This window comes from Diaphorina citri, unplaced genomic scaffold (genome assembly GCF_000475195.1).
Source record: "Diaphorina citri unplaced genomic scaffold, Diaci psyllid genome assembly version 1.1 scaffold53, whole genome shotgun sequence".
Lineage (NCBI taxonomy): Eukaryota > Metazoa > Arthropoda > Insecta > Hemiptera > Psyllidae > Diaphorina > Diaphorina citri.
Window position 1 is genome coordinate 135,481 of NW_007377490.1, and position 13,980 is coordinate 149,460.

General features: G+C 39.9%; 3 protein-coding genes across 3 annotated transcripts in view; 1 reads left to right on the forward strand and 2 right to left on the reverse strand.

The window, feature by feature from the left end:
- LOC103516585 (protein Asterix) overlaps positions 1-1,312 on the reverse strand; it is a 27,022-nt gene extending 25,710 nt beyond the window's left edge. The window contains exon 1 of the mRNA XM_026828930.1: positions 1,302-1,312. The gene's annotated coding sequence lies outside the window, so the exon portion shown is untranslated. The remainder of the gene's footprint in view (positions 1-1,301) is intronic.
- Positions 1-7,002, forward strand: part of LOC103516789 (replication factor C subunit 3) — a 15,375-nt gene extending 8,373 nt beyond the window's left edge. Inside the window, exons 8-9 of the mRNA XM_026828787.1 lie at positions 5,921-6,089; positions 6,374-7,002. Coding sequence (XP_026684588.1) covers positions 5,921-6,089; positions 6,374-6,562 — 358 coding nt within the window. The 3' untranslated portion in view covers positions 6,563-7,002. The remainder of the gene's footprint in view (positions 1-5,920; positions 6,090-6,373) is intronic.
- Positions 7,003-8,307: 1,305 nt separating this feature from the next.
- On the reverse strand, positions 8,308-13,477 carry LOC103516615 (N6-adenosine-methyltransferase non-catalytic subunit). Its single transcript, XM_008481591.3, has 6 exons — positions 13,332-13,477; positions 12,922-13,080; positions 12,147-12,464; positions 11,806-12,015; positions 11,198-11,370; positions 8,308-8,870 (listed from the first exon to the last, which is right to left on the reverse strand). Exons 1-6 carry the CDS (start codon positions 13,401-13,403, stop codon positions 8,594-8,596), a joined length of 1,209 nt encoding a protein of 402 aa, XP_008479813.1. The 5' UTR covers positions 13,404-13,477; the 3' UTR covers positions 8,308-8,593.
- Between the last annotated feature and the right edge of the window lie 503 nt (positions 13,478-13,980).

Sequence of the window (13,980 nt, forward strand, 5' to 3'; positions counted from 1 at the left end):
GGGGTCGCTCTTCGCGCTCCCTTGTTTACGGTCGCGCTGCGCGCTCCCGGGGGCTTCGCGGGGTTGTGCAGGGGGTCGCTCTTCGCGCTCCCTTGTTTACGGTCGCGCTGCGCGCTCCCGGGGGCTTCGCGGGGTTATGCATGGGGTCGCGCTGCGCGCTCCCGGGGCTTCGCGGGGTGTGCATGAGGTCGCGCTTCGCGCTCCCTTGGCTTCGCCCCTGAAAACTAATATCGTCCCTGAGTCTTGTCTCGAAGAAATGAAAACTGAAAACTAAAAGCGAGAGCAAAATATTAAACGTAGGAAAAGTTTTGCTGGCCTCAAAACGTGTTCCCCGTGTATTTCTTATTGGGGGACTAAAAAACGTCAATATCTCGGGAACGGTTTGGAATTTCGGGATTTTCCGATTTTTCCCAGTATGTACAAAAAGTAAGGAATCCAATGGTGAAAACCGCATCTTCCTAGCTCATCTAGAAGTGGGTTAGAATTTGTATACGTGAGTCAGTCAGTCAGTCAGTCAGTCAGTCAGTCAGTTACACAAGGGGCTGTATATATTTAGGATTAGATAGGTATTTATTATAATTCAATTGAGAGCTCATCTTCTTCTCATAGGAAGTCTCAAGGCAAGATGGTTTTTCATTGACATCCTATCCAAATGAAGCACGATTTATCATTCGTTGTACCTACATCATAGAATATGACTTGTGAAAATATTGATAGATAGGGCAAGTTGGGGTAAGTTTGAGCCAGGTGCAACTTTGAACTACGTCTTTCTAACTCCTCATGAGCTCGTGTGTTTTCTACCTTTAGTTTCTTTACATAGGTCAAAATGGAATCTCCCATGGCGTAGTGGTCACTGCGCTCGCCTTGCGCGCGGGTTCGATTCCCGGCGGGGTCAAGAAATTTGTATCATGCAAATGATTGATTCCGTGACTGGATGTTGCGGGGCCCACTCAGCCTCGTGAGGAAAATGAGTAGCTATGACATATAAATGAGCATAGCGACCGGTGCCAGCATGGTAGGTAAACATTGGATTTTAGGATTATTGAGATATAGGGAAAATCCTACAATGCTGCAGTGAGCACCAAAGTTGTGACATAGTAACGCAAAGAAACTGCATTTACAATGATTAATAGTAGGTTTATCCAATGAGAATTCTTTTCAATTTAGCTTGAAGGATAGCGCGTCTACCTTGTAAGAGCTTTCCCTTTGGCTACGGCTAAGGCCGAAAATTCACTATCAGGAGTGTCAGGTAGACCTGACAGAGGCGCACTTGTTCAGGCGTATCTACCTGTCAGGTCTACCTGATAGTGAATGGCCGGCCTAAGGTTTTCAGTGACTGGAGTTTTACCCTCCATTCAGCGTCTAGCACACTCACCATTCTTGTAGTACTCTAGCGTCAGCACAACGTCCGGTATCTGAGTCAGCATATCCTGATTCGAATCAGCAGAACCCCCTTTACTCCCGCAGTCTAAACAATGTCTTATGTATTTGGTACTATATTTTTACGGTCCCCCCTTGAGGCCCTAGGCCGAGTGGAGAGATTGACCCCAAACACAAACCACAAAGGAAGCAGAGGGGAAATAGTGGGGCGGAAATGCACAATATTCATTATTGTAATCGTCTAAATACATATCAAGCGCTAGAACCAACCTCAGTGGTGTAGTGACATCCACTATCTTTGGTATTTCAATGCATGGGAAAAAAGACACATCCACTATTTTGAGGTATTCAAAGTATGGAAAAAGTGTGACATCCACTATCTTTGGTATTTCAATGTAAGGGAAAAACGACACATCCACTGTTTTAAATTATTCAAAGTGTGGAAAAAGTGTGACATCCACTATCTTTGGTATTTCAATGCATGGGAAACATTTCACATCCACTATTTTAAGGTACAAAGTATGGAAAAAGTGTGACATCCACTATCTTTGGTATTTCAATGCATGGGAATGGGAAATATGACACATCCACTGATATTTAACCCGCGTTTGGCTAGGTGTGGCAGTGATTTAATGGCTCTGACGGGAACTGCTGCATTGAACAGGTTAATCAGTCTTCGCCAGTCTAGTTAGCTTGGTTGGTGGTGCGTCTGCTTTTTAAGCGCTAGGCTGCCGGTTCGATTCCCGCCCGGGGTAGATTTTATCCTGAACAGATAAGGTTAGTTCATGGAACGGCTGGCTTTCTCCTATCCTACCCTCCTCTCTTTAATTTCGGGACGATACGACCTTAGCAGTTACAGTTCCCTCTGTCAAACCTTTTCAAAAGAGAGAGAAGAAGAAGAAGAAGAAGAAGAAGAAGAAGAAGAAGAAGAAGAAGAAGAATAAGAAAAAGAAGAAAAAAATCAATCTAATTTTTTATCAACCTCTTTTTTTAATAATATTTAACAAAACCGGTTGGTGTTTACTTACGAGTCATAATATTGGACATGGAACTTGAACCTGCATATCATTGGCCAGTCCAACTCATGACATGGTCTGTTGCAGTCTGGGAATGAACTGGCTGAAACAAAAAACACAGACAAATATTGGTTACAAAAATATGTAGTGAATATTAAGAGGTTAGAAAGGTAGATTTAATTTTGTTTTTTGTTTTTTTCCCCCCTTTTTTTAGGCTAAACACAGAGTAGATGAGTAGAGCGTTAAGAGCGGAGAGTATGGAGCAAAGAGCTTTTTGGCAAAAAGCTCTTTGTGGCGTGTGGTGTGGCGTTTTTTTGCTGTCAGTTCTATGCGATTTGCTAATAAAAGATCAATCATGTTGAAAATTTTCCCAGCGTGAGGGATTTCTAATCTCGTGGTTGTGTGAGTTGTGACAAGTTTGAAACTTGTTTTCTCTCCACTACTTTTGAACATCCTTGATTTCGCTACAGTGAGGAGAATACTTTTTGGAAAATTTCGCCTGCGGCGCTCAAAATTCGACCGGACTGCATTTCTGAAAAGCAACCCCGCTCCCCTATGTACATAATTATGTAGCCCGCGAAGTACCTCCGAATGTAGCATGTGGCCCGCATACACATGGAAGTTGGAAACTCCTGCTCTATGCGCTAAGTTGGAAACCCCTGCTCTATGCTCTCCACTCTGGTTCCAGAATAAGGATAAGGCAGAGAACATCAGAGTCCTTTCACAAAAGACGACTACAATCGTATTTTTCCCTTTCCTTATTGAAGAGGTATGATAGAGGGAACTTCTGTAACAAAGCGCAACGAAGGTCTTATCCTCCCAAAATCGAAAAGAAGCAGGACAAGATAGGAGAAAGTTAGCCGTTCCGAGAACGAACCTTATTTCTGTTTAGGAGAAAGTTCGCCCAGGGCGGGAATCGAACCCGCGGTCTAGCGGTACCCACCTGGTAATGGCGTATACCAGACGATGACACCGGCAATGGAGGCTACACACAACACGAGTCCAGCCCTGTGTACCATAACCACCATACTACACTGGGGTGCAACCCCGATTGAGAGGCTGATTGGAAACAGGGTTAAAGTCGACTTTCGCCCGTTTTTGAATCAGTTTATCTTATGAACTTTGTTTCATTTAAATTTGTTAGTCATTATTTGATTTTTTTTTTATGTTTAATTTAAGCAAGGATTTTTAGTTAAATTTCCCGGGATGACCAATTAATTTTTATTTATAAATTATAAAATTATTCTCTATGTATTAAAAAAAATAAATCTATCAAATAGGTACATCAGACCTTGTTTAGACTGCGGAATAGGTCGAAAATTAACAAGCAGGGCCCGTCCCTCCGGGAATTTTTTAGCCGGTAGTTTATTCGATTATGGTTAAAGAAAATCAGTACCTATATGTACCTACCTAGGTACCTAATTTGTTCAATCTTCAGTTTATTATTATTATTGATTTGATTTTACTTTCATGTAATGATTTAAAATCAAGACTAGAGCCCGTTCTCCCTTTATTCCTTTTTATTATTATTATTATAGTCTACTCCAGTCTAGTGCGGTCCAGTCTTGTTTAGTCTGGTAATTCTCGTAATAGGTAGGTAGGTAAGTGTCTCGTTGTCCACTCTCACAGAAGAGGTCCAAGTGATAGTAAAGCGCTAGTAACTACACAATAGCCGAACGCCTATTCAATATTTGAATACTCTCATTGTATCTGTTCCTAATTTATGATAAGTACTTCCTAGATCAGTGGTTCTCAAACTTTTTTGCGTGGCGCCCCCTTTGGGCATATTCTCATTTTTTCACGCCCCCCCTACCTTACCCAATCCCTCGGTATATTATTTTTACCTATGGGTTTTATGGAATAACAAAACGAGAATTTGAAACTTTGACATTTTTTTTTTTTATATTCAAATAAGTAGGTTACCTATTTATAGGTTTTATGAAATAACAAAATGAACCAACCTCAGTGGCTCAAGCAGTTAGCGCGGGAGGAATTTCAGAACTGGAGGTTTATGGTTCGAATCCCTCATAAGGTGAAACAGCAGTGATAATAAGCAGGGTAGACTAATTTCTGACAAGAATTAATCAATCTTAACATAATTAAAATACCTTGAAATAACAAAACGGAAAAGCTCGCGCCCCCCCTGATTTGTCTCCACGCCCCCCCAGTTTGAGAACCTCTGTCCTAGACAGTAATAGTAAGGTGATTTTTATAGTAATGAGTGGTAGTACGTAGAGACAGTAAGTTACTTCCTAGTAAAGATTTGCTAACAAAAGAGCTCGTTTTGATAGTAAACGCATTACCAGCGAAAACGACAGTGGCTTATGCTGCTTATGTAATATCACTTGAAAAAGAAGACGAAGAAGAAGAAGAAGAGGAAGGAGAAGAAGAAGAAGACGAAGAAGAATAAGAAGAGGAAGGAGAAGAAGAAGAAGACGAAGAAGAATCTTCGGAACGGCTGGCTTTCTCCTATCCTGTCTTCCTTCTCTCTTCGATTTCGGGACGATAAGAACCTAGCAGTTACAGTTCCCTCTGTCAAACCTCTTAGAAAAAAAAACCTTTAAGATAGATAGGTAGGTAAGAATCTATTAACTATCTATATAAATACTGAGTAGGTACTTTCTGGTATTCTCGTGTCGACCCAACACCTCGCAAAGTACCCTGGCCTGTGATACCTATGTGAAATATGCACTTAGTTACCAAAGTACCTATCTGAAATATGCATACAGTTACCCAAGTACCTACCTGTCTGAAATATGCATACAGTTACCCAAGTACTTGCCTGTCTGAAATATGCATTCAGGTGAAGTATCTGTACTTCTTAATGAAAATCATGCAACACTCGAAAATACTTTCACAGTATTCAGAGCTTGAAAAGAGAGGTAGGTGCGTCGAAGTGCATTATTTAAATTTAAATAGGTATACAGGGTGTATAAGTGCATTATTAAAATATACCGGATGTCTCCGAATAAAAGACAAATCTTCATGTTAAGTCAGTCTAGTAGTTTGGATTATTCTGTGTGTTTCTTTGCCAACTAACACAAAGAGCAGATAAATATTGAGAATAAGAGAGTGAGTGAGAAAGAGAGAGAGAGAGAGGACTTTATCCTACACAGATAAGGTTCGTTCTCGGAACGGCTGGGTTTTTCCTATCCTGTCTTCCTTCTCTCTTCGATTTCAAGACGAAAAAGACCTCAGAGGTTACAGTTCCCTCTGCTAAATGGTTTTCTGGACAAAATTTGCACCACCCGTTTCGTGTTTTTGGTAAAAAGACCTTTAATTTGATATATAGGTCGACCAGGTTTGGATAAGTCCTTCTATGGGAACAGACTGACAGACATAAATATTTAGAATTTGTATGAATAATGTTTAGTGTTTTGTTTCTCTTTCAAAAGTATGTAGGTACTAGATAACCTCAATTGAAGCCCATAACAGACTCCTTCTACTTTTCCAAAATACCCATCCTTATCCACGTTCGAATCCAGGATCTGCTCTTTTATTAATCATGCCATCATTGTTTTCAGATATCCGTTTCAAATAGATCAGCAAATTGTGGAACCGGATTGGAAAATTTACATTCGAGATACTGCCAAACTCATTATTTCCGAACAATCCCCCAAGAAATTACTGGAAGTGAGGACTAGATTATATGAACTCTTAGTACACAGCATTCCTGTGAATGTACTCTTCAAGGTAGGTATTTATAAAAGTAGATTCTCAATAGTCCTCTCATAGCTGAAAGCATTCAAGACTGTCTCACAATGGAAGCGTAGACGCTAGATTCTTAACAGATTTTCTACCGTTTTCATAGGTTTGGTTTTGGAGGCGACTACTCGCAACTAAAAGTCGCGCGTCTACGCTTCCGCTGTGAGACGGGCCTCAAAATTTGATGAGTTCCCACGTGACAAAAGAAAAAAAGAATCCAACTTTTGTCGACCAGTGTAATTAATAAAGCCTTCCCCCCCCTTTTTTTTCAGTATTTGCTTGAAGGACTATTGGCGAATTGCGATTCTGATTTGAAGAGTAAATCAATAGAAATGGCAGCCATGTTTGAACATAGAATTCACAAAGGGTCTAAACCAATCTTTCACATTGAAGCCTATGTTGCCAGTTTCATGGCCATGTATTTACAGTTTATGGAGGATACGCTAAGCAACTTGTTTTAATTTTGATATCTTTTTACTTTCCTTACCTATAGGAGGGAAAGTAATGTAATCGTCTGAAATTTTTGATTGGTGGTAAGTTTTTAGTACCAAAACACGTATCAGGCATAGATCCATGTGTGTGAAGAATTAGATACTGAAATTTAGAATGAAACGCTCATAAAGGGTGTGACACAAATTTTTCGGTTATGATTCGTGCAGCACAGCGGTTGCCGGCAATTTGACCTCTTTTTTGGCAGTTTTCAACCCTACAGAATATTATATGGTTAGTGATAGAAAAAAAAGTTATGGGAAATACCCCCGAAACCAGAACCTAAAACCCCCTGCTATGTATATTTCAATAGGATTTTGATCATATGTATGATGTTAACTCCAGGTTTTTTTCCCTCCGCCATAAATGCTGTAATCTGTTTATTCTAAATAAACTAAACAACAAACATATATGTCTATTCTTTCTTTTTAATCTATACATGATATATAGCAAGTAGAACTTCATTCATTGTCATTGTGGAATAGCTCCTTGACGTGAGAATTCATAAACTTCATTTATTATTATTATTATCATCATCATCATCACAGGAGGAACAGTGCAACCTTTTTAACCTGCTCACCAAATGTTGGAGACCTAGACAGTTTCCACTCGGAGAGAACATGAAATATTGCTCATGTAGCAACCTACTTCTTTTTTTGACAGAGGGAACTGTAACTGCTATGGTCTTATCGTCCCGAAATCGAAGAGAGAAGGAAGACAGGATAGGAAAAAGCCAGCATCAGGAAGGTATGTACCTTCTAAATTTACTTTCGGCCTGAAAGTTCAGGGTTACACCTACCAACCTGCCACAGAGGGCAATGCTAATTGCTGGTCATTGGTACCTACTAACTACAGAATTACGCACACTACTTATTGTGAATATCCGCTAGCGTAATGATCTTACTTGGATTTCAAACTTGGCCTTGCCAGCCTAGTAGTTAAAACTTTAAAGTTTAAACTCACATCCTTCCTTCGCAGTTCGTCCGAATAAGGTACCTGTCCTTGAAGTAATCAGGAAGGTATGTACCTTCTAAATTTACTTTCGGCCTGAAAGTTCAGGGTTACACCTAACCAACCTGCTACAGAGGGGAATGCTAATTGCTGGTCATTGGTACCTACTCATTACAGAATTACGCACACTACTTATTGTGAATATCCGCTAGCGTAATGATCTTATTTGGATCTCAAACTTGGCCTTGCCAGCCTAGTTAGCTTAGTTGGTAGTGCGTCTGCCTTGTAAGCGCTAGGCCGCGGGTTCGATTCCCGCCCGGGGCTGATTTTATACAGATAAGGTTCGTTCTCAGAACGGACAGTATAAAACCCCCGTCACCGGGAAGGATAAAAGTACATTACGTAAGAGGTTTGATAAAGGAAACTGTAACTGCTAAAGTCTTATCCGTCTTATCATCCCTAAATCCGAAAGCGAAGTGAGAAGGGGTACAGGATAGGAGAAAACCAGCCGTTCCGAGAACGAACCCAATCTGTTTGGTAAAAAGTTCACCCCGGCGGGCACCGGATCCGCTACCTGGCGCTTACAAGGCAGCTACGCCGCTACCTTCCAAGATAACTAGGCTGACTTAGAAATAAATAAATAAATATGATTTGTATTTTCTTCGTTTGTTTGTTTCTTTGTTTGTTTTACTTTAGGTCTTCTGTTTGTTTCACCAAATCCATATTTTATGAGTTGAAAGACGAAGAAAAAGAAGAAGATTTAAGATTCACGCCGCGCACTTGTGCTTTTATAAAAATAAAGGCGAGGTTTAGGTCAGAGGCGTTCGCTACCACCTAACCCTTATTACTCCATTAGTAAGTGGTAAATTCATCAAATAAATGGGGATAAAATAATTCCATGCCTCAGCTGGGATCAAACCCGTGCCTTCCTGTTTACCAGGCGAGTGTCTTGAACACTACGCCACCGAGGCAAGTTCACCATATAGCAGCCGGGAGTGTCGTAAAAAAATACATCAAACTACAGGATTGAAAGTAACAGGAGTATTGTCTTGTCATCTAGGCAGTACACCTCGGCCCCGAGGTCTGTACAATGTCCCCCGTACGACAGGTATAGGCACACCCCTGCCTCGTGTTGACAAGGCTGTTTTATTCTTGGGTGGTGGTGATTTTGGTCTCAATGCTTCAATCCTCTCTGTGCAGCCTGTGCTAATGTATCCGTTGATGAAATAAGACGTGTACGTCTCTGCATTGAAATTGGAATTGGTGAGATCTGGACCAATAGTGAGCCAACCCGGTCGTATCGTACTATCACGTCCAAATATGTGAAGCCTGAGGAAAATAGAAATAAAATTCATTGAAACAACACTTCAGGAAGCCTCAGAACAATCATAGCCACAAGGATCACATACTGGAAAACGAACGTGGACACAGAACAAACATGCTAAATATAGCACCAAAATAAGAAATGGAATAATTAATGTAATCCGAATTGAAAGCCATTGCATGAGATTTATTAAAAAGAGATACCTATGATAGAAAAAAAAGAAAAAAAAAAAAAAAAAAAAAAAAAAAAAAAAAAAAAAAAAAAAAAAACTGGCACTGTACAGTTTTCTTTTCATTCTAAGGGCCTAATATCTGAGAGCATTCAATATTATCATTATCATGAATGAGGCGTTTGAGAGCTTTTTTTAAATGAAAATTGAATTTTCGACCTTTTACATTTATTTTTTCGGAGTTTTGACCTCATATTTAGATTTTTTCCCAACTTTTTACATAGGAATCGACCATTTATTTATAATCTTTACCCATTTGCAACTGCTCTATTTAGACTGGAATGGGAGACCTTCAATCAGGGCTGTATTTAGGGTGGGGGCTCAATTTTCCTCCTTTACTGTACGTCAGACTCCGAAAAATTGGGGTCGAGGAGGCCCGGCCACCCCCCTCCCGTACTTTCGAGCTTCATTTTTCTCCTGTACTGTTGGCCAAAAATTTGTAGGATCCACCCCCCCCCCCTCTCAAAATTCTCACACGTAGGTATTTAGGTAATAGAAAATCTTATAATAGAGGGAACTCTCACAACAAAGGACGGCATACGCAAAAAGCCAACCGTTCTGAGAACGAACCTTATCTGATTAAAGTCCGCCCCTAGCGGGAATCGAACCCGCCACCTAGCGCAGAATCTTGGATCTGTACTACAGATGAACAAGTAGGTACTAGTACTACAGATTAAGTTGCTTATATCAAGTTTCAAGTTGGGTGAACTTAGAGATTGTAAAGCCATGGCTTGAATTGCTTCATCTCCCCGTGAGCTGATGAGTGAAGGTCGGTAGGTATTTACCAACACAACAACGTCATGACCCTTGCGTCTCGTTCGCGCCAATCCCTCCCGGGTTGGATTTTTGTGTAAAGGCGTTGATAGGTTGAATGGATTGTAACAACTTCAGTCCCAAAATCGTAGAGAGAACGAGGACAGGATAGGAGAAAGCCGGCCGTTCCGAGAACGAACATTTATCTTTTGAAGCTCGCTCCGGGGACTCTTTAAGGGCAGGCGCGCTACTCTTTAAGCTCACTAGATCGTATTAAGACCATCATAAATGTGTGTCGATGTCGACTAAACCGTCCGCACTGTTTCGACAACATACGGATTTACCTCTTCACCTCGTCGATCGATGGCCGTCGACTAATATACGTGGACACAGCTAGAGAGTATAAAAGCCGCCACTGTTCAGACGTCTGGGTAAGTGGTACCATAACTACCGAAAGACCATCATAATAGTAGGGGAACACGGGGCAAAACGGTACCCCACCCTTTTTAGGAGCTAGGAAGTGCTGAGCTCTCTTTGATGAACAAGGAACTATTCCTGCAAGTCTGATCTAATTTGTTGCCAAAAGATTATACTTTATTTTGTTACAAAATTACATAGGGTAAGTGTACCATTTATTCGCCCACCTAAAAAACGTACCATTTATTGGCCCACCTGCCAACATTTATTTTTCTAATTTTTATTTTTATGACTACAATTTTTGAATAGCACTGGTTCGCTAGCAGTTTTTAAGCCCTTTCTTTTGATGAAATTGAAAGTTCGTCCAGTTCAGACTTATGTGGCGTATGGTACAGGTGGGCCAATAAATGGTACGTTTTTTAGGTGGGCGAATAAAGGTACACTTACGGTATCTGTGTGACTTTTATTTTTACTTTCCTTATCCTATAGGAAGGAAAGTAATGTATTTAGTTAGGACTTCATATAAGCACTAGGGGTGCCATTTTGCCCCATGTTCCCCTACCTACTTACAGTCCCACTCAATCAATATCTTACAATAGGTACCTCTTATAGTAGGGATGGATATTAACTATAGTAAGGAAATAGTAGGAATGGATAGTCACTAGTCACTATAGTAAGGAAATAGTAGGGATCCCAGTTGTGATAGTCACTATCAGATATAGGAACCGATAGTCACGCTGTCATGACTGCCGAAAATAGTCAGACCGTCTGAATGTCTGATCTACTATTCGACCGTAAACATTTTAATTTCGGACCGTGAGTTTTTTTTTTTTTTTTTTTTTTTTTAAATTTTTACAGTTTAGCAACTGTAATGGAAAAGGAAAAGTCAAACCTAACTTGAGTTATATGCGAGGAAGTCTTTATTTCTCTTACCTTCGTCTGCCCAGACAGAAATGTTCCATTATATGAAAGATTTCTACAGGTTTTTCGAGAGATCCATACTCCATTTCTTCACTGATGATCAAATCAATGTCTACATTGGCGTGAATGAAATCCCCGTCCGTAGACCTGCGCACAGTTCCCTTGATACCCATCAGACAGTGTTCCTGAAAAAGATCAAATTGTAAGAAAATATATTAATTTAATTTAAAATGGCGCCTCAAAAACTCCTAAAATTACCGAAGTATAGGTACATAATGAGTAATGAGAGAGGTAATGTGGTGATATACATATTGTGATTAATTTTTTTCATAATCAGAGTGGTAAGTACAAAGCCAGCCTAAGCAGCCTGAAGGGTAGTGCATCTGCCCTGTAAGCACTAGGTTGCGTCTTCAATTTCCACCCAGGGCGGCTTTTACCCTAAACAGATTAGGTTTGTTCTTGGGGCGGCTGGCTTTCTCCTATACCTATATCCTGTGTTTCTGTTTTCGATTTCGGGACAATAAGACCTTAGCTGTTACAGTTTTCTCTAACAAAGCTCAGAAATGGATATTTTTTCTGTACAAAGGTATCTTTGTGGTAATCAAAGAGGACCCATTTACCTTTGTCCGCTGAAACACAGCTTTTGCCTCAATATTTTTTGAGTGTCCCGGATTGGAAGCATTGGTCCGAATCCAGCAAATATCCTCGCACCGCCGGAAGCCCCACTTTCTGAGACAGTTGCGTCCCTGGTCCAAACCCTCTGATGAGCCACACCAGAGGAACACAAAACTGCGAGCTGCTGCCACTTCACCTATTTCAAGTTGCATGATCTGAAAAGAGTTGGTTCAACATTAGGCTGCAGTTTTATTAAATGAGATTTCTGGTCACACGATTGAAACAATTTTATAGTGGTTACCTACCCACTCGGCCATGGAGTTTTGTTTATTACAAAGTAACTTACTTGATCCCAACTCCAACCCTGCATATTTGTGACACCCAAAGTTCTCTGGTATTCTTCAAGTGGAGGTTCTATGTGAATAACATCAAACTTGACATTGAGTTCCTTTAAATTAAACTCTTTCACATCACATTTCAAAAACATTGGTGGTGTTGCTGTTTCTGCTATCAAATCATCTTTAAGCTTGATGAGTTCACGAAGTTTTGGGTACTCTTCAAATCGATCTGCTAGTCCTACATCACGGATAAAATTTTGTGGTCTTTGACCTGTGTCTACAAAATGTTGACAGTAATCATTGTGAGGGTTTGAAGATTGAGTTCCCTGGAAGCATTAAAAACAAAAGAATGTCCTAATTTATTTCTAAATCACTACTTGAGATATCATGGGATTTTGGATAATAACATAGCTGATTTATTGCTTATTTGTTGTAAGTAAACATATTGTTAAACTAATATTCTGACAAAGAGGAATATTTAATGACAAGCTGAGTACCAACCTCTTAACATTAATTTCACCAGTCTGAGAGGGCAAGGAAAAGCCCACGCTTCTGCTTTTGTAGCTTCTTTTTTTCTTCTTTTTCCTGTCTTTTTTTCTTACCTATGGAATTTGTAGTTTTATCAAGATATGCACAGTTGGATAGAGGTATAGGCCTAGGGTTTTACTTGTCAACCTACCCTTTTGACTTATTTTATCCTCTAGTAGTCAGAAAGTAATGTAATCAGATCAAATTTTCATATTAGTGACATAACATGTAGAGGAGATCAATAATAATATTTACCTTCAGAAATGTTGACGAGTCTTTATATACCAGTTCATTGTAAACTTCTCCATCTTCTCTCTCCAAGTCTGCCTGCACAATCCTCTGCTTTCTTTGCTGACATCTCTTTTCTGCTGTACCCAGGACATATTTCAAATTGTTCACATCAGATATACCAAACTGAAACAAAAAATAATGTGTATAAGCGGATGAACTAAGATAAGTCAGTAACATCAGATGGATGTGTATGATTGTTAACATTTTAACCTGAGATTTTTCAGGTGTCCCAAATAGCAGGAGGTTCCAGACTCCGTTGTGGGGACCCTGATAGGAGGATCAATGGTTCAGGTTCTAGGCTAGGGTCTTTGGTTCTCGTTGTGGATGCGAGTATCAAGTTATCAAGCTACATATTAGATATTGACAGTACTTACAGTTTGAGCAAGAAGTTTCTTCCTCTTCTGGGATTTTTCCTTTATTTCTTTCAGCTTTTCACTCATTTTCATACTGGAAACTCTGGAAAGGTGGAAACTGGAAAACTTTTTTGTTGTTGTATATTCTTTTCTACCATGGTTGTTGTAGTTGTCTTTGTCTTAAGAGTTGTTCAGTATTTAGTGTTGCCAGATGAAACAAATAAAAAAAATCCCTGCATCTGAGGGAATTTCCCTGCAAGTTGGGAAATTTCCCTACGTCTGATAACGTGGCAACACTGTAATTGAGCCGTCCAATCGTCCATTAATCAGTATTCAGGCCGTGGTTATGAACAGGGCTGAGTTAGGCCATTCTGAGATGTTCTTGGCAAGTGGAAAATGATGTGGTAACTTAACACAGAGCCTTCATGAGCTTGTAAACTTGTAAAGTTGGCGGGAAATTCGAAATCTTGATTTTTTTTTCCGCAACGCGTACAATCTGAATTCATTTTTTACTTTTTATCTCTAGTTTGCACGTTTATATTATACTTTTCATTTAAATTAGATATTACAAACAAGCGAATTACAAAGCAAACAAAAATAAATATAAAATAAATTTTAAAAATTGCCGCCGGGACAGAGGGTCAGAAAAAAAGCCCAACAATCCCACGTT